General features: G+C 35.3%; 1 protein-coding gene across 1 annotated transcript in view; it reads left to right on the forward strand.

Moving 5' to 3' along the window:
- The window catches only part of LOC145233957 (uncharacterized), a 35499-nt gene extending 15245 nt beyond the window's left edge, over positions 1 to 20254 (forward strand). The window contains exons 41-97 of the mRNA XM_080098755.1: positions 123 to 245; positions 515 to 637; positions 899 to 1021; positions 1283 to 1405; positions 1675 to 1797; positions 2059 to 2181; positions 2443 to 2565; positions 2835 to 2957; positions 3202 to 3324; positions 3376 to 3389; positions 3569 to 3704; positions 3974 to 4096; positions 4358 to 4480; positions 4750 to 4872; positions 5117 to 5239; positions 5501 to 5623; positions 5893 to 6015; positions 6261 to 6383; positions 6645 to 6763; positions 7021 to 7159; positions 7230 to 7252; positions 7408 to 7543; positions 7813 to 7935; positions 8197 to 8319; positions 8589 to 8711; positions 8956 to 9078; positions 9348 to 9470; positions 9732 to 9850; positions 10108 to 10246; positions 10317 to 10339; positions 10495 to 10630; positions 10900 to 11022; positions 11284 to 11406; positions 11676 to 11798; positions 12043 to 12161; positions 12419 to 12557; positions 12628 to 12650; positions 12806 to 12941; positions 13210 to 13332; positions 13577 to 13695; positions 13953 to 14091; positions 14349 to 14471; positions 14742 to 14864; positions 15109 to 15231; positions 15501 to 15623; positions 15885 to 16007; positions 16277 to 16399; positions 16654 to 16776; positions 17029 to 17151; positions 17595 to 17717; positions 17983 to 18105; positions 18364 to 18486; positions 18750 to 18872; positions 19134 to 19256; positions 19522 to 19644; positions 19901 to 20023; positions 20208 to 20254. Of these exons, the coding sequence (XP_079954881.1) occupies positions 123 to 245; positions 515 to 637; positions 899 to 1021; positions 1283 to 1405; positions 1675 to 1797; positions 2059 to 2181; positions 2443 to 2565; positions 2835 to 2957; positions 3202 to 3324; positions 3376 to 3389; positions 3569 to 3704; positions 3974 to 4096; positions 4358 to 4480; positions 4750 to 4872; positions 5117 to 5239; positions 5501 to 5623; positions 5893 to 6015; positions 6261 to 6383; positions 6645 to 6763; positions 7021 to 7159; positions 7230 to 7252; positions 7408 to 7543; positions 7813 to 7935; positions 8197 to 8319; positions 8589 to 8711; positions 8956 to 9078; positions 9348 to 9470; positions 9732 to 9850; positions 10108 to 10246; positions 10317 to 10339; positions 10495 to 10630; positions 10900 to 11022; positions 11284 to 11406; positions 11676 to 11798; positions 12043 to 12161; positions 12419 to 12557; positions 12628 to 12650; positions 12806 to 12941; positions 13210 to 13332; positions 13577 to 13695; positions 13953 to 14091; positions 14349 to 14471; positions 14742 to 14864; positions 15109 to 15231; positions 15501 to 15623; positions 15885 to 16007; positions 16277 to 16399; positions 16654 to 16776; positions 17029 to 17151; positions 17595 to 17717; positions 17983 to 18105; positions 18364 to 18486; positions 18750 to 18872; positions 19134 to 19256; positions 19522 to 19644; positions 19901 to 20023; positions 20208 to 20254 (6626 nt within the window). The remainder of the gene's footprint in view (positions 1 to 122; positions 246 to 514; positions 638 to 898; positions 1022 to 1282; positions 1406 to 1674; positions 1798 to 2058; positions 2182 to 2442; positions 2566 to 2834; positions 2958 to 3201; positions 3325 to 3375; positions 3390 to 3568; positions 3705 to 3973; positions 4097 to 4357; positions 4481 to 4749; positions 4873 to 5116; positions 5240 to 5500; positions 5624 to 5892; positions 6016 to 6260; positions 6384 to 6644; positions 6764 to 7020; positions 7160 to 7229; positions 7253 to 7407; positions 7544 to 7812; positions 7936 to 8196; positions 8320 to 8588; positions 8712 to 8955; positions 9079 to 9347; positions 9471 to 9731; positions 9851 to 10107; positions 10247 to 10316; positions 10340 to 10494; positions 10631 to 10899; positions 11023 to 11283; positions 11407 to 11675; positions 11799 to 12042; positions 12162 to 12418; positions 12558 to 12627; positions 12651 to 12805; positions 12942 to 13209; positions 13333 to 13576; positions 13696 to 13952; positions 14092 to 14348; positions 14472 to 14741; positions 14865 to 15108; positions 15232 to 15500; positions 15624 to 15884; positions 16008 to 16276; positions 16400 to 16653; positions 16777 to 17028; positions 17152 to 17594; positions 17718 to 17982; positions 18106 to 18363; positions 18487 to 18749; positions 18873 to 19133; positions 19257 to 19521; positions 19645 to 19900; positions 20024 to 20207) is intronic.
- The last annotated feature ends 733 nt before the right edge of the window (positions 20255 to 20987 follow it).

A 20987-nucleotide genomic window follows, 5' to 3' on the forward strand; every position in this document is an offset into this window, starting at 1 on the left:
AAACGGCACGCGATATTTTTGTCTAATAAATGCGAAAGAGAGGATACTTTTTCCTCAAAATTTTAAGGCTTGCCACTTGCACCAGAAATCATCATGAAAACATAGATAGTCGATTTATTTAGATTATGATGAATGTGCACTTGGATTACATACTTGTGATCCAAACGCAACCTGCACAAACACAAATGGATCTTTCGAATGCACTTGTTTTACTGGATTTTCTGGTGACGGTTTGACGTGCGTAGGTATGTTGTTCAGCTTTGGCTTTTGGTAATTTTGTTTTGTATCCCTGGGATAATATATACTGTTGCAATAACATTTGCCAATATTTAAATGGCTGTAGCACTACTGTATTTAGAAATTGTTTTATGTTTTAATTTTTCAAAAACGTTTATACTGCATGGTATTTGTGTTCATAAATAATATTTTGAAAGATCGAACATTTGTTCTTAAAAATAAAAGAATTCCGACTTTCACAAAACCTTCAATGCGACTTAGTACTGCAAATGTTCAGATATTGAAGAATGTGCACTTGGATTAAACACTTGTGACCCATCCGCAAACTGTACCAACACAAATGGATCTTTCGAATGCACTTGTTTAGCTGGATTTACTGGTGACGGTTTGACGTGCGCAGGTGCGTTGTTCAGCTTTGGCTTTTGGTAATTTTGTTATGCCTCCCTTAAAGTATTTTCATGTTGCTAAAGTAATTATTACCAGTTTGTGGGCTGTAACATTAAAGTATGTAGAAGTTGTTTGACTCGTCACTTGTTTGGAAAACTGCACGCGACATTTATTCTAGTAAATGCGAAAGATTGGATACTTTTTCCTCGAAATTTTAAGGCTTGCCACTTGCACCAGAAATCATCATGAAAACATAGATAGTCGATTTATTTAGATATTGATGAATGTGCACTTGGATTACATACTTGTGATCCAAACGCAACCTGCACAAACACAAATGGATCTTTCGAATGCACTTGTTTAGCTGGATTTACTGGTGACGGTTTGACGTGCGCAGGTGCGTTGTTCAGCTTTGGCTTTTGGTAATTTTGTTATGCCTCCCTTAAAGTATTTTCATGTTGCTAAAGTAATTATTACCAGTTTGTGGGCTGTAACATTAAAGCATGTAGAAGTTGTTTGACTCGTCACTTGTTTGGAAAACTGCACGCGACATTTTTTTTAGTAAATGCGAAAGATTGGATACTTTTTCCTCGAAATTTTAAGGCTTGCCACTTGCACCAGAAATCATCATGAAAACATAGATAGTCGATTTATTTAGATATTGATGAATGTGCACTTGGATTACATGCTTGTGATCCAAACGCAACCTGCACAAACACAAATGGATCTTTCGAATGCACGTGTTTAACTGGATTTACTGGTGACGGTTTGACGTGCGTAGGTATGTTGTTCAGCTTTGACTTTTGGTAATTTTGTTTTGTATCCCTGGGATAATATATACTGTTGCAATAGCATTTGCCAATATTTAAATGGCTGTAGCACTACTGTATTTAGAAATTGTTTTATGTTTTAATTTTTCAAAAACGTTTATACTGCATGGTATTTGTGTTCATAAATAATATTTTGAAAGATCGAACATTTGTTCTTAAAAATAAAAGAATTCCGACTTTCACAAAACCTTCAATGCGACTTAGTACTGCAAATGTTCAGATATTGAAGAATGTGCACTTGGATTAAACACTTGTGACCCATCCGCAAACTGTACCAACACAAATGGATCTTTCGAATGCACTTGTTTAGCTGGATTTACTGGTGACGGTTTGACGTGCGCAGGTGCGTTGTTCAGCTTTGGCTTTTGGTAATTTTGTTATGCCTCCCTTAAAGTATTTTCATGTTGCTAAAGTAATTATTACCAGTTTGTGGGCTGTAACATTAAAGTATGTAGAAGTTGTTTGACTCGTCACTTGTTTGGAAAACTGCACGCGACATTTTTTCTAGTAAATGCGAAAGATTGGATACTTTTTCCTCGAAATTTTAAGGCTTGCCACTTGCACCAGAAATCATCATGAAAACATAGATAGTCGATTTATTTAGATATTGATGAATGTGCACTTGGATTACATACTTGTGATCCAAACGCAACCTGCACAAACACAAATGGATCTTTCGAATGCACGTGTTTAACTGGATTTACTGGTGACGGTTTGACGTGCGCAGGTGCGTTGTTCAGCTTTGGCTTTTGGTAATTTTGTTATGCCTCCCTTAAAGTATTTTCATGTTGCTAAAGTAATTATTACCAGTTTGTGGGCTGTAACATTAAAGCATGTAGAAGTTGTTTGACTCGTCACTTGTTTGGAAAACTGCACGCGACATTTTTTTTAGTAAATGCGAAAGATTGGATACTTTTTCCTCGAAATTTTAAGGCTTGCCACTTGCACCCGAAATCATCATGAAAACATAGATAGTCGATTTATTTAGATATTGATGAATGTGCACTTGGATTACATGCTTGTGATCCAAACGCAACCTGCACAAACACAAATGGATCTTTCGAATGCACTTGTTTTACTGGATTTTCTGGTGACGGTTTGACGTGCGTAGGTATGTTGTTCAGCTTTGGCTTTTGGTAATTTTGTTTTGTATCCCTGGGATAATATATACTGTTGCAATAGCATTTGCCAATATTTAAATGGCTGTAGCACTACTGTATTTAGAAATTGTTTTATGTTTTAATTTTTCAAAAACGTTTATACTGCATGCTATTTGTGTTCATAAATAATATTTTGAAAGATCGAACATTTGTTCTTAAAAATAAAAGAATTCCGACTTTCACAAAACCTTCAATGCGACTTAGTACTGCAAATGTTCAGATATTGAAGAATGTGCACTTGGATTACATACTTGTGACCCAAACGCAACCTGCACAAACACAAATGGATCTTTCGAATGCACTTGTTTAACTGGATTTACTGGTGACGGTTTGACGTGCACAGGTATGTTGCTCAGGTTTGGCTTATGGTAATTTTGTTTCCCTGCGGACAAATGTACTGTTGCAATAGTACTTGCCAACGTTTTATGGGCTGTAGCCCTACTGTATTTTTAATTTTTTTTTAATTTTTCAAAAACGTGTATGCTGCCTGTTCTTTTTGTGCAAATGATCGAACATTTGTTCGCATAAATAAAAGAATTCCGACTTAAACAAAACCTTCAATGCGACTTAGTACTGTAAATGTTTAGATATTGATGAATGTGCACTTGGATTGCATACTTGTGAACCAAACGCAACCTGCACAAACACAAATGGATCTTTCGAATGCACTTGTTTAGCTGGATTTACTGGTGACGGTTTGACGTGCGCAGGTGCGTTGTTCAGCTTTGGCTTTTGGTAATTTTGTTATGCCTCCCTTAAAGTTCATGTTGCTAAAGTAATTATTACCAGTTTGTGGGCTGTAACATTAAAGTATGTAGAAGTTGTTTGACTCGTCACTTGTTTGGAAAACTGCACGCGACATTTTTTCTAGTAAATGCGAAAGATTGGATACTTTTTCCTCGAAATTTTAAGGCTTGCCACTTGCACCAGAAATCATCATGAAAACATAGATAGTCGATTTATTTAGATATTGATGAATGTGCACTTGGATTACATACTTGTGATCCAAACGCAACCTGCACAAACACAAATGGATCTTTCGAATGCACTTGTTTTACTGGATTTTCTGGTGACGGTTTGACGTGCGTAGGTATGTTGTTCAGCTTTGGCTTTTGGTAATTTTGTTTTGTATCCCTGGGATAATATATACTGTTGCAATAGCATTTGCCAATATTTAAATGGCTGTAGCACCACTGTATTTAGAAATTGTTTTATGTTTTAATTTTTCAAAAACGTTTATACTGCATGGTATTTGTGTTCATAAATAATATTTTGAAAGATCGAACATTTGTTCTTAAAAATAAAAGAATTCCGACTTTCACAAAACCTTCAATGCGACTTAGTACTGCAAATGTTCAGATATTGAAGAATGTGCACTTGGATTACATACTTGTGACCCAAACGCAACCTGCACAAACACAAATGGATCTTTCGAATGCACTTGTTTAGCTGGATTTACTGGTGACAGTTTGACGTGCGCAGGTGCGTTGTTCAGCTTTGGCTTTTGGTAATTTTGTTATGCCTCCCTTAAAGTATTTTCATGTTACTAAAGTAATTATTACCAGTTTGTGGGCTGTAACATTAAAGTATGTAGAAGTTGTTTGACTCGTCACTTGTTTGGAAAACTGCACGCGACATTTTTTTTAGTAAATGCGAAAGATTGGATACTTTTTCCTCGAAATTTTAAGGCTTGCCACTTGCACCAGAAATCATCATGAAAACATAGATAGTCGATTTATTTAGATATTGATGAATGTGCACTTGGATTACATGCTTGTGATCCAAACGCAACCTGCACAAACACAAATGGATCTTTCGAATGCACTTGTTTTACTGGATTTTCTGGTGACGGTTTGACGTGCGTAGGTATGTTGTTCAGCTTTGGCTTTTGGTAATTTTGTTTTGTATCCCTGGGATAATATATACTGTTGCAATAGCATTTGCCAATATTTAAATGGCTGTAGCACTACTGTATTTAGAAATTGTTTTATGTTTTAATTTTTCAAAAACGTTTATACTGCATGCTATTTGTGTTCATAAATAATATTTTGAAAGATCGAACATTTGTTCTTAAAAATAAAAGAATTCCGACTTTCACAAAACCTTCAATGCGACTTAGTACTGCAAATGTTCAGATATTGAAGAATGTGCACTTGGATTACATACTTGTGACCCAAACGCAACCTGCACAAACACAAATGGATCTTTCGAATGCAGTTGTTTAACTGGATTTACTGGTGACGGTTTGACGTGCACAGGTATGTTGCTCAGGTTTGGCTTATGGTAATTTTGTTTCCCTGCGGACAAATGTACTGTTGCAATAGTACTTGCCAACGTTTTATGGGCTGTAGCCCTACTGTATTTTTAATTTTTTTTTAATTTTTCAAAAACGTGTATGCTGCCTGTTCTTTTTGTGCAAATGATCGAACATTTGTTCGCATAAATAAAAGAATTCCGACTTAAACAAAACCTTCAATGCCACTTAGTACTGTAAATGTTTAGATATTGATGAATGTGCACTTGGATTGCATACTTGTGATCCAAACGCAACCTGCACAAACACAAATGGATCTTTCGAATGCACGTGTTTAACTGGATTTACTGGTGACGGTTTGACGTGCGCAGGTGCGTTGTTCAGCTTTGGCTTTTGGTAATTTTGTTATGCCTCCCTCAAAGTATTTTCATGTTGCTAAAGTAATTATTACCAGTTTGTGGGCTGTAACATTAAAGTATGTAGAAGTTGTTTGACTCGTCACTTGTTTGGAAAACTGCACGCGACATTTTTTTTAGTAAATGCGAAAGATTGGATACTTTTTCCTCGAAATTTTAAGGCTTGCCACTTGCACCCGAAATCATCATGAAAACATAGATAGTCGATTTATTTAGATATTGATGAATGTGCACTTGGATTACATGCTTGTGATCCAAACGCAACCTGCACAAACACAAATGGATCTTTCGAATGCACTTGTTTTACTGGATTTTCTGGTGACGGTTTGACGTGCGTAGGTATGTTGTTCAGCTTTGGCTTTTGGTAATTTTGTTTTGTATCCCTGGGATAATATATACTGTTGCAATAGCATTTGCCAATATTTAAATGGCTGTAGCACTACTGTATTTAGAAATTGTTTTATGTTTTAGTTTTTCAAAAACGTTTATACTGCATGCTATTTGTGTTCATAAATAATATTTTGAAAGATCGAACATTTGTTCTTAAAAATAAAAGAATTCCGACTTTCACAAAACCTTCAATGCGACTTAGTACTGCAAATGTTCAGATATTGAAGAATGTGCACTTGGATTACATACTTGTGACCCAAACGCAACCTGCACAAACACAAATGGATCTTTCGAATGCACTTGTTTAACTGGATTTACTGGTGACGGTTTGACGTGCACAGGTATGTTGCTCAGGTTTGGCTTATGGTAATTTTGTTTCCCTGCGGACAAATGTACTGTTGCAATAGTACTTGCCAACGTTTTATGGGCTGTAGCCCTACTGTATTTTTAATTTTTTTTTTAATTTTTCAAAAACGTGTATGCTGCCTGTTCTTTTTGTGCAAATGATCGAACATTTGTTCGCATAAATAAAAGAATTCCGACTTAAACAAAACCTTCAATGCGACTTAGTACTGTAAATGTTTAGATATTGATGAATGTGCACTTGGATTGCATACTTGTGAACCAAACGCAACCTGCACAAACACAAATGGATCTTTCGAATGCACTTGTTTAGCTGGATTTACTAGTGACGGTTTGACGTGCGCAGGTGCGTTGTTCAGCTTTGGCTTTTGGTAATTTTGTTATGCCTCCCTTAAAGTATTTTCATGTTGCTAAAGTAATTATTACCAGTTTGTGGGCTGTAACATTAAAGTATGTAGAAGTTGTTTGACTCGTCACTTGTTTGGAAAACTGCACGCGACATTTTTTCTAGTAAATGCGAAAGATTGGATACTTTTTCCTCGAAATTTTAAGGCTTGCCACTTGCACCAGAAATCATCATGAAAACATAGATAGTCGATTTATTTAGATATTGATGAATGTGCACTTGGATTACATACTTGTGATCCAAACGCAACCTGCACAAACACAAATGGATCTTTCGAATGCACTTGTTTTACTGGATTTTCTGGTGACGGTTTGACGTGCGTAGGTATGTTGTTCAGCTTTGGCTTTTGGTAATTTTGTTTTGTATCCCTGGGATAATATATACTGTTGCAATAGCATTTGCCAATATTTAAATGGCTGTAGCACCACTGTATTTAGAAATTGTTTTATGTTTTAATTTTTCAAAAACGTTTATACTGCATGGTATTTGTGTTCATAAATAATATTTTGAAAGATCGAACATTTGTTCTTAAAAATAAAAGAATTCCGACTTTCACAAAACCTTCAATGCGACTTAGTACTGCAAATGTTCAGATATTGAAGAATGTGCACTTGGATTACATACTTGTGACCCAAACGCAACCTGCACAAACACAAATGGATCTTTCGAATGCACTTGTTTAGCTGGATTTACTGGTGACAGTTTGACGTGCGCAGGTGCGTTGTTCAGCTTTGGCTTTTGGTAATTTTGTTATGCCTCCCTTAAAGTATTTTCATGTTACTAAAGTAATTATTACCAGTTTGTGGGCTGTAACATTAAAGTATGTAGAAGTTGTTTGACTCGTCACTTGTTTGGAAAACTGCACGCGACATTTTTTTTAGTAAATGCGAAAGATTGGATACTTTTTCCTCGAAATTTTAAGGCTTGCCACTTGCACCAGAAATCATCATGAAAACATAGATAGTCGATTTATTTAGATATTGATGAATGTGCACTTGGATTACATACTTGTGATCCAAACGCAACCTGCACAAACACAAATGGATCTTTCGAATGCACTTGTTTTACTGGATTTTCTGGTGACGGTTTGACGTGCGTAGGTATGTTGTTCAGCTTTGGCTTATGGTAATTTTGTTTTGTATCCCTGGGATAATATATACTGTTGCAATAGCATTTGCCAATATTTAAATGGCTGTAGCACTACTGTATTTAGAAATTGTTTTATGTTTTAATTTTTCAAAAACGTTTATACTGCATGGTATTTGTGTTCATAAATAATATTTTGAAAGATCGAACATTTGTTCTTAAAAATAAAAGAATTCCGACTTTCACAAAACCTTCAATGCGACTTAGTACTGCAAATGTTCAGATATTGAAGAATGTGCACTTGGATTAAACACTTGTGACCCATCCGCAAACTGTACCAACACAAATGGATCTTTCGAATGCACTTGTTTAGCTGGATTTACTGGTGACGGTTTGACGTGCGCAGGTGCGTTGTTCAGCTTTGGCTTTTGGTAATTTTGTTATGCCTCCCTTAAAGTATTTTCATGTTGCTAAAGTAATTATTACCAGTTTGTGGGCTGTAACATTAAAGTATGTAGAAGTTGTTTGACTCGTCACTTGTTTGGAAAACTGCACGCGACATTTTTTCTAGTAAATGCGAAAGATTGGATACTTTTTCCTCGAAATTTTAAGGCTTGCCACTTGCACCAGAAATCATCATGAAAACATAGATAGTCGATTTATTTAGATATTGATGAATGTGCACTTGGATTACATACTTGTGATCCAAACGCAACCTGCACAAACACAAATGGATCTTTCGAATGCACTTGTTTTACTGGATTTTCTGGTGACGGTTTGACGTGCGCAGGTATGTTGTTCAGCTTTGGCTTTTGGTAATTTTGTTTTGTATCCCTGGGATAATATATACTGTTGCAATAGCATTTGCCAATATTTAAATGGCTGTAGCACTACTGTATTTAGAAATTGTTTTATGTTTTAATTTTTCAAAAACGTTTATACTGCATGCTATTTGTGTTCATAAATAATATTTTGAAAGATCGAACATTTGTTCTTAAAAATAAAAGAATTCCGACTTTCACAAAACCTTCAATGCGACTTAGTACTGCAAATGTTCAGATATTGAAGAATGTGCACTTGGATTACATACTTGTGACCCAAACGCAACCTGCACAAACACAAATGGATCTTTCGAATGCACTTGTTTAACTGGATTTACTGGTGACGGTTTGACGTGCACAGGTATGTTGCTCAGGTTTGGCTTATGGTAATTTTGTTTCCCTGCGGACAAATGTACTGTTGCAATAGTACTTGCCAACGTTTTATGGGCTGTAGCCCTACTGTATTTTTATTTTTTTTTTAATTTTTCAAAAACGTGTATGCTGCCTGTTCTTTTTGTGCAAATGATCGAACATTTGTTCGCATAAATAAAAGAATTCCGACTTAAACAAAACCTTCAATGCCACTTAGTACTGTAAATGTTTAGATATTGATGAATGTGCACTTGGATTGCATACTTGTGATCCAAACGCAACCTGCACAAACACAAATGGATCTTTCGAATGCACGTGTTTAACTGGATTTACTGGTGACGGTTTGACGTGCGTAGGTATGTTGTTCAGCTTTGACTTTTGGTAATTTTGTTTTGTATCCCTGGGATAATATATACTGTTGCAATAGCATTTGCCAATATTTAAATGGCTGTAGCACTACTGTATTTAGAAATTGTTTTATGTTTTAATTTTTCAAAAACGTTTATACTGCATGGTATTTGTGTTCATAAATAATATTTTGAAAGATCGAACATTTGTTCTTAAAAATAAAAGAATTCCGACTTTCACAAAACCTTCAATGCGACTTAGTACTGCAAATGTTCAGATATTGAAGAATGTGCACTTGGATTACATACTTGTGAACCAAACGCAACCTGCACAAACACAAATGGATCTTTCCAATGCACTTGTTTAGCTGGATTTACTGGTGACGGTTTGACGTGCGCAGGTGCGTTGTTCAGCTTTGGCTTTTGGTAATTTTGTTATGCCTCCCTTAAAGTATTTTCATGTTGCTAAAGTAATTATTACCAGTTTGTGGGCTGTAACATTAAAGTATGTAGAAGTTGTTTGACTCGTCACTTGTTTGGAAAACTGCACGCGACATTTTTTCTAGTAAATGCGAAAGATTGGATACTTTTTCCTCGAAATTTTAAGGCTTGCCACTTGCACCAGAAATCATCATGAAAACATAGATAGTCGATTTATTTAGATATTGATGAATGCGCACTTGGATTACATACTTGTGATCCAAACGCAACCTGCACAAACACAAATGGATCTTTCGAATGCACTTGTTTTACTGGATTTTCTGGTGACGGTTTGACGTGCGTAGGTATGTTGTTCAGCTTTGGCTTTTGGTAATTTTGTTTTGTATCCCTGGGATAATATATACTGTTGCAATAGCATTTGCCAATATTTAAATGGCTGTAGCACCACTGTATTTAGAAATTGTTTTATGTTTTAATTTTTCAAAAACGTTTATACTGCATGGTATTTGTGTTCATAAATAATATTTTGAAAGATCGAACATTTGTTCTTAAAAATAAAAGAATTCCGACTTTCACAAAACCTTCAATGCGACTTAGTACTGCAAATGTTCAGATATTGAAGAATGTGCACTTGGATTACATACTTGTGACCCAAACGCAACCTGCACAAACACAAATGGATCTTTCGAATGCACTTGTTTAGCTGGATTTACTGGTGACGGTTTGACGTGCGCAGGTGCGTTGTTCAGCTTTGGCTTTTGGTAATTTTGTTATGCCTCCCTTAAAGTATTTTCATGTTACTAAAGTAATTATTACCAGTTTGTGGGCTGTAACATTAAAGTATGTAGAAGTTGTTTGACTCGTCACTTGTTTGGAAAACTGCACGCGACATTTTTTTTAGTAAATGCGAAAGATTGGATACTTTTTCCTCGAAATTTTAAGGCTTGCCACTTGCACCAGAAATCATCATGAAAACATAGATAGTCGATTTATTTAGATATTGATGAATGTGCACTTGGATTACATACTTGTGATCCAAACGCAACCTGCACAAACACAAATGGATCTTTCGAATGCACTTGTTTTACTGGATTTTCTGGTGACGGTTTGACGTGCGTAGGTATGTTGTTCAGCTTTGGCTTATGGTAATTTTGTTTTGTATCCCTGGGATAATATATACTGTTGCAATAGCATTTGCCAATATTTAAATGGCTGTAGCACTACTGTATTTAGAAATTGTTTTATGTTTTAATTTTTCAAAAACGTTTATACTGCATGGTATTTGTGTTCATAAATAATATTTTGAAAGATCGAACATTTGTTCTTAAAAATAAAAGAATTCCGACTTTCACAAAACCTTCAATGCGACTTAGTACTGCAAATGTTCAGATATTGAAGAATGTGCACTTGGATTAAACACTTGTGACCCATCCGCAAACTGTACCAACACAAATGGATCTTTCGAATGCACTTGTTTAGCTGGATTTACTGGTGACGGTTTGACGTGCGCAGGTGCGTTGTTCAGCTTTGGCTTTTGGTAATTTTGTTATGCCTCCCTTAAAGTATTTTCATGTTGCTAAAGTAATTATTACCAGTTTGTGGGCTGTAACATTAAAGTATGTAGAAGTTGTTTGACTCGTCACTTGTTTGGAAAACTGCACGCGACATTTTTTCTAGTAAATGCGAAAGATTGGATACTTTTTCCTCGAAATTTTAAGGCTTGCCACTTGCACCAGAAATCATCATGAAAACATAGATAGTCGATTTATTTAGATATTGATGAATGTGCACTTGGATTACATACTTGTGATCCAAACGCAACCTGCACAAACACAAATGGATCTTTCGAATGCACTTGTTTTACTGGATTTTCTGGTGACGGTTTGACGTGCGTAGGTATGTTGTTCAGCTTTGGCTTTTGGTAATTTTGTTTTGTATCCCTGGGATAATATATACTGTTGCAATAGCATTTGCCAATATTTAAATGGCTGTAGCACTACTGTATTTAGAAATTGTTTTATGTTTTAATTTTTCAAAAACGTTTATACTGCATGCTATTTGTGTTCATAAATAATATTTTGAAAGATCGAACATTTGTTCTTAAAAATAAAAGAATTCCGACTTTCACAAAACCTTCAATGCGACTTAGTACTGCAAATGTTCAGATATTGAAGAATGTGCACTTGGATTACATACTTGTGACCCAAACGCAACCTGCACAAACACAAATGGATCTTTCGAATGCAGTTGTTTAACTGGATTTACTGGTGACGGTTTGACGTGCACAGGTATGTTGCTCAGGTTTGGCTTATGGTAATTTTGTTTCCCTGCGGACAAATGTACTGTTGCAATAGTACTTGCCAACGTTTTATGGGCTGTAGCCCTACTGTATTTTTAATTTTTTTTTAATTTTTCAAAAACGTGTATGCTGCCTGTTCTTTTTGTGCAAATGATCGAACATTTGTTCGCATAAATAAAAGAATTCCGACTTAAACAAAACCTTCAATGCCACTTAGTACTGTAAATGTTTAGATATTGATGAATGTGCACTTGGATTGCATACTTGTGATCCAAACGCAACCTGCACAAACACAAATGGATCTTTCGAATGCACGTGTTTAACTGGATTTACTGGTGACGGTTTGACGTGCGTAGGTATGTTGTTCAGCTTTGACTTTTGGTAATTTTGTTTTGTATCCCTGGGATAATATATACTGTTGCAATAGCATTTGCCAATATTTAAATGGCTGTAGCACTACTGTATTTAGAAATTGTTTTATGTTTTAATTTTTCAAAAACGTTTATACTGCATGGTATTTGTGTTCATAAATAATATTTTGAAAGATCGAACATTTGTTCTTAAAAATAAAAGAATTCCGACTTTCACAAAACCTTCAATGCGACTTAGTACTGCAAATGTTCAGATATTGAAGAATGTGCACTTGGATTACATACTTGTGAACCAAACGCAACCTGCACAAACACAAATGGATCTTTCCAATGCACTTGTTTAGCTGGATTTACTGGTGACGGTTTGACGTGCGCAGGTGCGTTGTTCAGCTTTGGCTTTTGGTAATTTTGTTATGCCTCCCTTAAAGTATTTTCATGTTGCTAAAGTAATTATTACCAGTTTGTGGGCTGTAACATTAAAGTATGTAGAAGTTGTTTGACTCGTCACTTGTTTGGAAAACTGCACGCGACATTTTTTCTAGTAAATGCGAAAGATTGGATACTTTTTCCTCGAAATTTTAAGGCTTGCCACTTGCACCAGAAATCATCATGAAAACATAGATAGTCGATTTATTTAGATATTGATGAATGTGCACTTGGATTACATACTTGTGATCCAAACGCAACCTGCACAAACACAAATGGATCTTTCGAATGCACTTGTTTTACTGGATTTTCTGGTGACGGTTTGACGTGCGTAGGTATGTTGTTCAGCTTTGGCTTTTGGTAATTTTGTTTTGTATCCCTGGGATAATATATACTGTTGCAATAGCATTTGCCAATATTTAAATGGCTGTAGCACCACTGTATTTAGAAATTGTTTTATGTTTTAATTTTTCAAAAACGTTTATACTGCATGGTATTTGTGTTCATAAATAATATTTTGAAAGATCGAACATTTGTTCTTAAAAAAAAAGAATTCCGACTTTCACAAAACCTTCAATGCGACTTAGTACTGCAAATGTTCAGATATTGAAGAATGTGCACTTGGATTACATACTTGTGACACAAACGCAACCTGCACAAACACAAATGGATCTTTCGAATGCACTTGTTTAACTGGATTTACTGGTGACGGTTTGACGTGCGCAGGTATGTTGCTCAGGTTTGGCTTATGGTAATTTTGTTTCCCTGCGGACAAATGTACTGTTGCAATAGTACTTGCCAACGTTTTATGGGCTGTAGCCCTACTGTATTTTTATTTTTTTTTTAATTTTTCAAAAACGTGTATGCTGCCTGTTCTTTTTGTGCAAATGATCGAACATTTGTTCGCATAAATAAAAGAATTCCGACTTAAACAAAACCTTCAATGCCACTTAGTACTGTAAATGTTTAGATATTGATGAATGTGCACTTGGATTGCATACTTGTGATCCAAACGCAACCTGCACAAACACAAATGGATCTTTCGAATGCACGTGTTTAACTGGATTTACTGGTGACGGTTTGACGTGCGTAGGTATGTTGTTCAGCTTTGACTTTTGGTAATTTTGTTTTGTATCCCTGGGATAATATATACTGTTGCAATAGCATTTGCCAATATTTAAATGGCTGTAGCACTACTGTATTTAGAAATTGTTTTATGTTTTAATTTTTCAAAAACGTTTATACTGCATGGTATTTGTGTTCATAAATAATATTTTGAAAGATCGAACATTTGTTCTTAAAAATAAAAGAATTCCGACTTTCACAAAACCTTCAATGCGACTTAGTACTGCAAATGTTCAGATATTGAAGAATGTGCACTTGGATTACATACTTGTGAACCAAACGCAACCTGCACAAACACAAATGGATCTTTCCAATGCACTTGTTTAGCTGGATTTACTGGTGACGGTTTGACGTGCGCAGGTGCGTTGTTCAGCTTTGGCTTTTGGTAATTTTGTTATGCCTCCCTTAAAGTTCATGTTGCTAAAGTAATTATTACCAGTTTGTGGGCTGTAACATTAAAGTATGTAGAAGTTGTTTGACTCGTCACTTGTTTGGAAAACTGCACGCGACATTTTTTCTAGTAAATGCGAAAGATTGGATACTTTTTCCTCGAAATTTTAAGGCTTGCCACTTGCACCAGAAATCATCATGAAAACATAGATAGTCGATTTATTTAGATATTGATGAATGTGCACTTGGATTACATACTTGTGATCCAAACGCAACCTGCACAAACACAAATGGATCTTTCGAATGCACTTGTTTTACTGGATTTTCTGGTGACGGTTTGACGTGCGTAGGTATGTTGTTCAGCTTTGGCTTTTGGTAATTTTGTTTTGTATCCCTGGGATAATATATACTGTTGCAATAGCATTTGCCAATATTTAAATGGCTGTAGCACTACTGTATTTAGAAATTGTTTTATGTTTTAATTTTTCAAAAACGTTTATACTGCATGGTATTTGTGTTCATAAATAATATTTTGAAAGATCGAACATTTGTTCTTAAAAAAAAAAAGAATTCCGACTTTCACAAAACCTTCAATGCGACTTAGTACTGCAAATGTTCAGATATTGAAGAATGTGCACTTGGATTACATACTTGTGACACAAACGCAACCTGCACAAACACAAATGGATCTTTCGAATGCACTTGTTTAACTGGATTTACTGGTGACGGTTTGACGTGCGCAGGTATGTTGCTCAGGTTTGGCTTATGGTAATTTTGTTTCCCTGCGGACAAATGTACTGTTGCAATAGTACTTGCCAACGTTTTATGGGCTGTAGCCCTACTGTATTTTTAATTTTTTTTTAATTTTTCAAAAACGTGTATGCTGCCTGTTCTTTTTGTGCAAATGATCGAACATTTGTTCGCATAAATAAAAGAATTCCGACTTAAACAAAACCTTCAATGCCACTTAGTACTGTAAATGTTTAGATATTGATGAATGTGCACTTGGATTGCATACTTGTGATCCAAACGCAACCTGCACAAACACAAATGGATCTTTCGAATGCACGTGTTTAACTGGATTTACTGGTGACGGTTTGACGTGCGTAGGTATGTTGTTCAGCTTTGACTTTTGGTAATTTTGTTTTGTATCCCTGGGATAATATATACTGTTGCAATAGCATTTGCCAATATTTAAATGGCTGTAGCACTACTGTATTTAGAAATTGTTTTATGTTTTAATTTTTCAAAAACGTTTATACTGCATGGTATTTGTGTTCATAAATAATATTTTGAAAGATCGAACATTTGTTCTTAAAAATAAAAGAATTCCGACTTTCACAAAACCTTCAATGCGACTTAGTACTGCAAATGTTCAGATATTGAAGAATGTGCACTTGGATTAAACACTTGTGACCCATCCGCAAACTGTACCAACACAAATGGATCTTTCGAATGCACTTGTTTAGCTGGATTTACTGGTGACGGTTTGACGTGCGCAGGTGCGTTGTTCAGCTTTGGCTTTTGGTAATTTTGTTATGCCTCCCTTAAAGTATTTTCATGTTGCTAAAGTAATTATTACCAGTTTGTGGGCTGTAACATTAAAGTATGTAGAAGTTGTTTGACTCGTCACTTGTTTGGAAAACTGCACGCGACATTTTTTTTAGTAAATGCGAAAGATTGGATACTTTTTCCTCGAAATTTTAAGGCTTGCCATTTGCACCAGAAATCATCATGAAAACATAGATAGTCGATTTATTTAGATATTGATGAATGTGCACTTGGATTACATACTTGTGATCCAAACGCAACCTGCACAAACACAAATGGATCTTTCGAATGCACTTGTTTTACTGGATTTTCTGGTGACGGTTTGACGTGCGTAGGTATGTTGTTCAGCTTTGGCTTTTGGTAATTTTGTTTTGTATCCCTGGGATAATATATACTGTTGCAATAGCATTTGCCAATATTTAAATGGCTGTAGCACTACTGTATTTAGAAATTGTTTTATGTTTTAATTTTTCAAAAACGTTTATACTGCATGCTATTTGTGTTCATAAATAATATTTTGAAAGATCGAACATTTGTTCTTAAAAATAAAAGAATTCCGACTTTCACAAAACCTTCAATGCGACTTAGTACTGCAAATGTTCAGATATTGAAGAATGTGCACTTGGATTACATACTTGTGACCCAAACGCAACCTGCACAAACACAAATGGATCTTTCGAATGCACTTGTTTAACTGGATTTACTGGTGACGGTTTGACGTGCGCAGGTATGTTGCTCAGGTTTGGCTTATGGTAATTTTGTTTCCCTGCGGACAAATGTACTGTTGCAATAGTACTTGCCAACGTTTTATGGGCTGTAGCCCTACTGTATTTGGAAATTATTATTTGTTTGAATTTTTCAAAAACGTTTATTCTGCATGCTCTTAACAATTGATGCAAAAGATCGAAAGTTTGTTCTTAAAAAAAAAGAATTCCGGCTTTAACAATACCTTCAATGCCACTTAGTACTGCAAATGTTTAGATATTGATGAATGTGCACTTGTTTTAAATACTTGTGACCCATCCGCAAACTGTACAAACACAAATGGATCTTTTGAATGCACTTGTTTAACTGGATTTACTGGTGACGGTTTGACGTGCTCAGGTATGTTGTTCAGGTTTGGTTTATGGTAATTTTGTTTCCTTGGGAGAAAATGTACTGTTGCAATAGCACTTGCCAACATTTTATGGGCTGTAGCACTACTGTATTTTTAATTTTTTCGTTTCAATTTTTTAAAAAGGTTTATGCTGCATGTTCTTACCTATTTATGCAAAAGATCGAACGTTTGTTCTTAAAAATAAAAGAATTCCGACTTTAACAAAACCTTGAATGCCACTTAGTACTGCAAATTTTTAGATATTGATGAATGTGCACTTGGATTAAACACTTGTGACCCAAACGCAATCTGCACAAACACAAATGGATCTTTCGTATGCCATTGTTTAACTGGTTTTACTGGTGACGGTTTGACGTGCACAGGTATGTTGTTCAGCTTTGGCTTTGGGTAATTTTGTTTTGTTTTTCTGGGAGGAAATGTACTGCTGCAATAGCACTTGCCAAGATTTTATGGGTTGTAGCACTGCAGTATTTAGAAATTGTTTTTTGTTTTAATTTTTCAAAAACGTTTATGCTGCATGCTCTTTGTCATCAATAATGCAAAACATTTTGCCAATCTTGGCTTTTGGTAGTTTTGTTATGCCTCCCTTTAAGTAATTTGATGTTGCTAAAGTAATTATCACCATTTCATGGGCTGTAACATTACAGTATTTGGAAATTGTTTGACTTGTCATTTGTTTGGAAAACTGCACGCGATATTTTTTTCGCAATAAATGCGAAAGATTGGATACTTTTTCCTCACAAGTTTAAGGTTTGCAAGTTGCACCAGAAATCATCATGAAAACTTAGATAGTCGTTTTATTTAGATATTGATGAATGTGCACTTGGATTACATACTTGTGACCCAACCGCAATCTGCACAAACGCAAATGGATCTTTCGAATGCACTTGTATCACTGGATTTTCTGGTGACGGTTTGACGTGCTCAGGTATGTTTTTCAGCTTTGGGTTATGGTAATTTTGTTTTATTTCCCTGGGAGAAAACGTACTGTTGCAACAACAATTGCCAACATTTTATGGGCTGCAGAACTACTGTATTTGGATTTTTTTGTTTTAATTTTTCAAAAACGTTTATGCTGCATGCTCTTTGTGTTCACAAATAATTTTTCAAAAGATCGAACATTTGTTCTCAAAAATGAAAGAATTCCGACTTTAACAAAATCGTCATGGCGGCTTAGTACTGTAAATGTTTAGATATTGATGAATGTGCACTTGGATTAAATACTTGTGACCCATCCGCAAACTGCACAAACACGAATGGATCTTTCGAATGCACTTGTTTAACTGGATTTACTGGTGATGGGTTGACGTGCGCAGGTATGTTGTTCAGATTTGGCTTTTGGTAATTTTGTTTTGTTTTCCTGGGAGAAAATGTAGTGTTGCAAAAGCGTTTGTCAACATTTTATGGGCTGTATCACTACAGTATTAAAATTTTTTTTTATTTCGATTTTTCAAAAACGTTGATGCTTCATGTTCATGACAATTGATGCAAAAGATGGAAAATTTGTTCTAAAAAATAAAAGAATTCCGACAATAACAAAACCTTTAATGCGACTTAGTACTGTAAATATTTAGATATTGATGAATGTGCACTTGGATTGAATACTTGTGACCCATCCGCAAACTGCACAAACACAAATGGATCTTTCGAATGCATTTGTTTAACTGGATGTACTGGTGACGGTTTGACGTGCTCAGGTATGTTGTTCAGCTTTGGCTTACGGTAATTTTGTTGTATTTCTCTGGGAGAAAACGTACTGTTGCAACAACAATTGCCAAGATTTTATGGGTTTTAGCATTGCAGTATTTAGAAATTGTTTTTTGTTTTAATTTTTCAAAAACGTTTATGCTGCATGCTCTTTGTCATCAATAATGCAAAACGTTGAACGTTTGTTCTTAAAAATGAAAGAATTTCGACTTTCACAAAACCTTCAATGCGACTTAGTACTGTAAATTTTTAGATATTGATGAATGTGCACTTGGATTACATACTTGTGACCCAAACGCAATCTGCACAAACACAAATGGATCTTTCGAATGCACGTGTTTAACTGGATTTACTGGTGACGGTTTGAAGTGTTCAGGTATTTTGCCAATCTTGGCTTTTGGTAGTTTTGTTATGCCTCCCTTAAAGTAATTTGATGTTGCTAAAGTAATTATCACCATTTCATGGGCTGTAACATTACAGTATTTGGAAATTGTTTGACTTGTCATTTGTTTGGAAAACTGCACGCGATATTTTTTCCCAATAAATGCGAAAGATTGGATACTTTTTCCTCACAAGTTTAAGGCTTGCAAGTTGCACCAGAAATCATCATGAAAACTTAGATAGTCGTTTTATTTAGATATTGATGAATGTGCACTTGGATTACATACTTGTGACCCAACCGCAACCTGCACAAACGCAAATGAATCTTTCGAATGCACTTGTATATCTGGATTTTCTGGTGACGGTTTGACGTGCTCAGGTATGTTGTTCAGCTTTGGGTTATGGTAATTTTGTTTTATTTCCCTGGGAGAAAACGTACTGTTGCAACAACAATTGCCAACATTTTATGGGCTGCAGAACTACTGTATTTGGATTTTTTTGTTTTAATTTTTCAAAAACGTTTATGCTGCATGCTCTTTGTGTTCACAAATAATTTTTCGAAAGATCGAACATTTGTTCTCAAAAATGAAAGAATTCCGACTTTAACAAAATCGTCATGGCGGCTTAGTACTGTAAATGTTTAGATATTGATGAATGTGCACTTGGATTAAATACTTGTGACCCATCCGCAAACTGCACAAACACGAATGGATCTTTCGAATGCACTTGTTTAACTGGATTTACTGGTGATGGTTTGACGTGCGCAGGTATGTTGTTCAGCTTTGGCTTTTGGTAATTTTGTTTTGTTTTCCTGGGAGAAAATGTAGTGTTGCAAAAGCGTTTGTCAACATTTTATGGGCTGTATCACTACAGTATTAAAATTTTTTTATTTCGATTTTTCAAAAACGTTTGTGCTTCATGTTCATGACAATTGATGCAAAAGATGGAAAATTTGTTCTAGAAAATAAAAGGATTCCGACAATAACAAAACCTTTAATGCGACTTAGTACTGTAAATATTTAGATATTGATGAATGTGCTCTTGGATTGAATACTTGTGACCTATCCGCAAACTGCACAAACACAAATGGATCTTTCGAATGCACTTGTTTAACTGGATTTACTGGTGACGGTTTGACGTGCGCAGGTATGTTGTTCAGCTTTGGCTTACGGTAATTTTGTTGTATTTCTCTGGGAGAAAACGTACTGTTGCAACAACAATTGCCAACATTTTATAGGCTGTAGCACTACTGTATTTGGAAATTGTTTTTTTTTTTTTTTTTTTTTAATTGTTCAAAAACGTTTATGCTGCCTGTTCTTAACAATTTAAGCAAAAGATCGAACGTTTGTTCTTAAAATTAAAGAATTTCGACTTTAACAAAATCTTCAATCCGACTTAGTACTGTAAATGTTTAGATATTGATGAATGTGCACTTGGATTACATACTTGTGACCCAAACGCAATCTGCACAAACACAAATGGATCTTTCGAATGCACTTGTTTAACTGGATTTACTGGTGACGGTTTGACGTGTGCAGGTATGTTGTTCAGATTTAGCTTAGGGTAATTTTGTTTCCCTGGGAGAAAATGTACGGTTGCAATAGCACTTGTCAACATTTTATGGGCTGTAGCACTACTGTATATGAAAAATATTTTTTGTTTTAATTTTTCAAAAACGTTTATGCTACCTGTTCTTAACTATTGATGCAAAAGATCGAACGTTTGTTCTTAAAAATAAAAGAATTCCGACTTTAACAAAATCTTTATGGCGGCTTAGTACTGTAAATTTTTAGATATTGATGAATGTGCACTTGGATTGAACACTTGTGACCCATCCGCAACCTGCACAAACACAAATGGATCTTTCGATTGCATGTGTTTTACTGGATTTTCTGGTGACGGTTTGACGTGCGCAGGTATGTTGTTCAGCTTTGGCTTATGGTAGTTATGGTAAAATGTTCTGTTTCAATAGCACTTGCCAACATTTTATGGGCTGTAGCACTACCGTATTAAGAAATTGTGTTTTGTTTTGATTTTTCAAAAACTTTTATGCTGCATGTTTATTACAATTCATGCAAAAGATCGAACATTTGTTCTTGAAAATAAAGGA

The sequence above is a fragment of the Phallusia mammillata genome, chromosome 1, assembly GCF_965637545.1.
Source record: "Phallusia mammillata chromosome 1, kaPhaMamm4.hap1.1, whole genome shotgun sequence".
In the NCBI taxonomy this organism is placed as follows: domain Eukaryota; kingdom Metazoa; phylum Chordata; class Ascidiacea; order Phlebobranchia; family Ascidiidae; genus Phallusia; species Phallusia mammillata.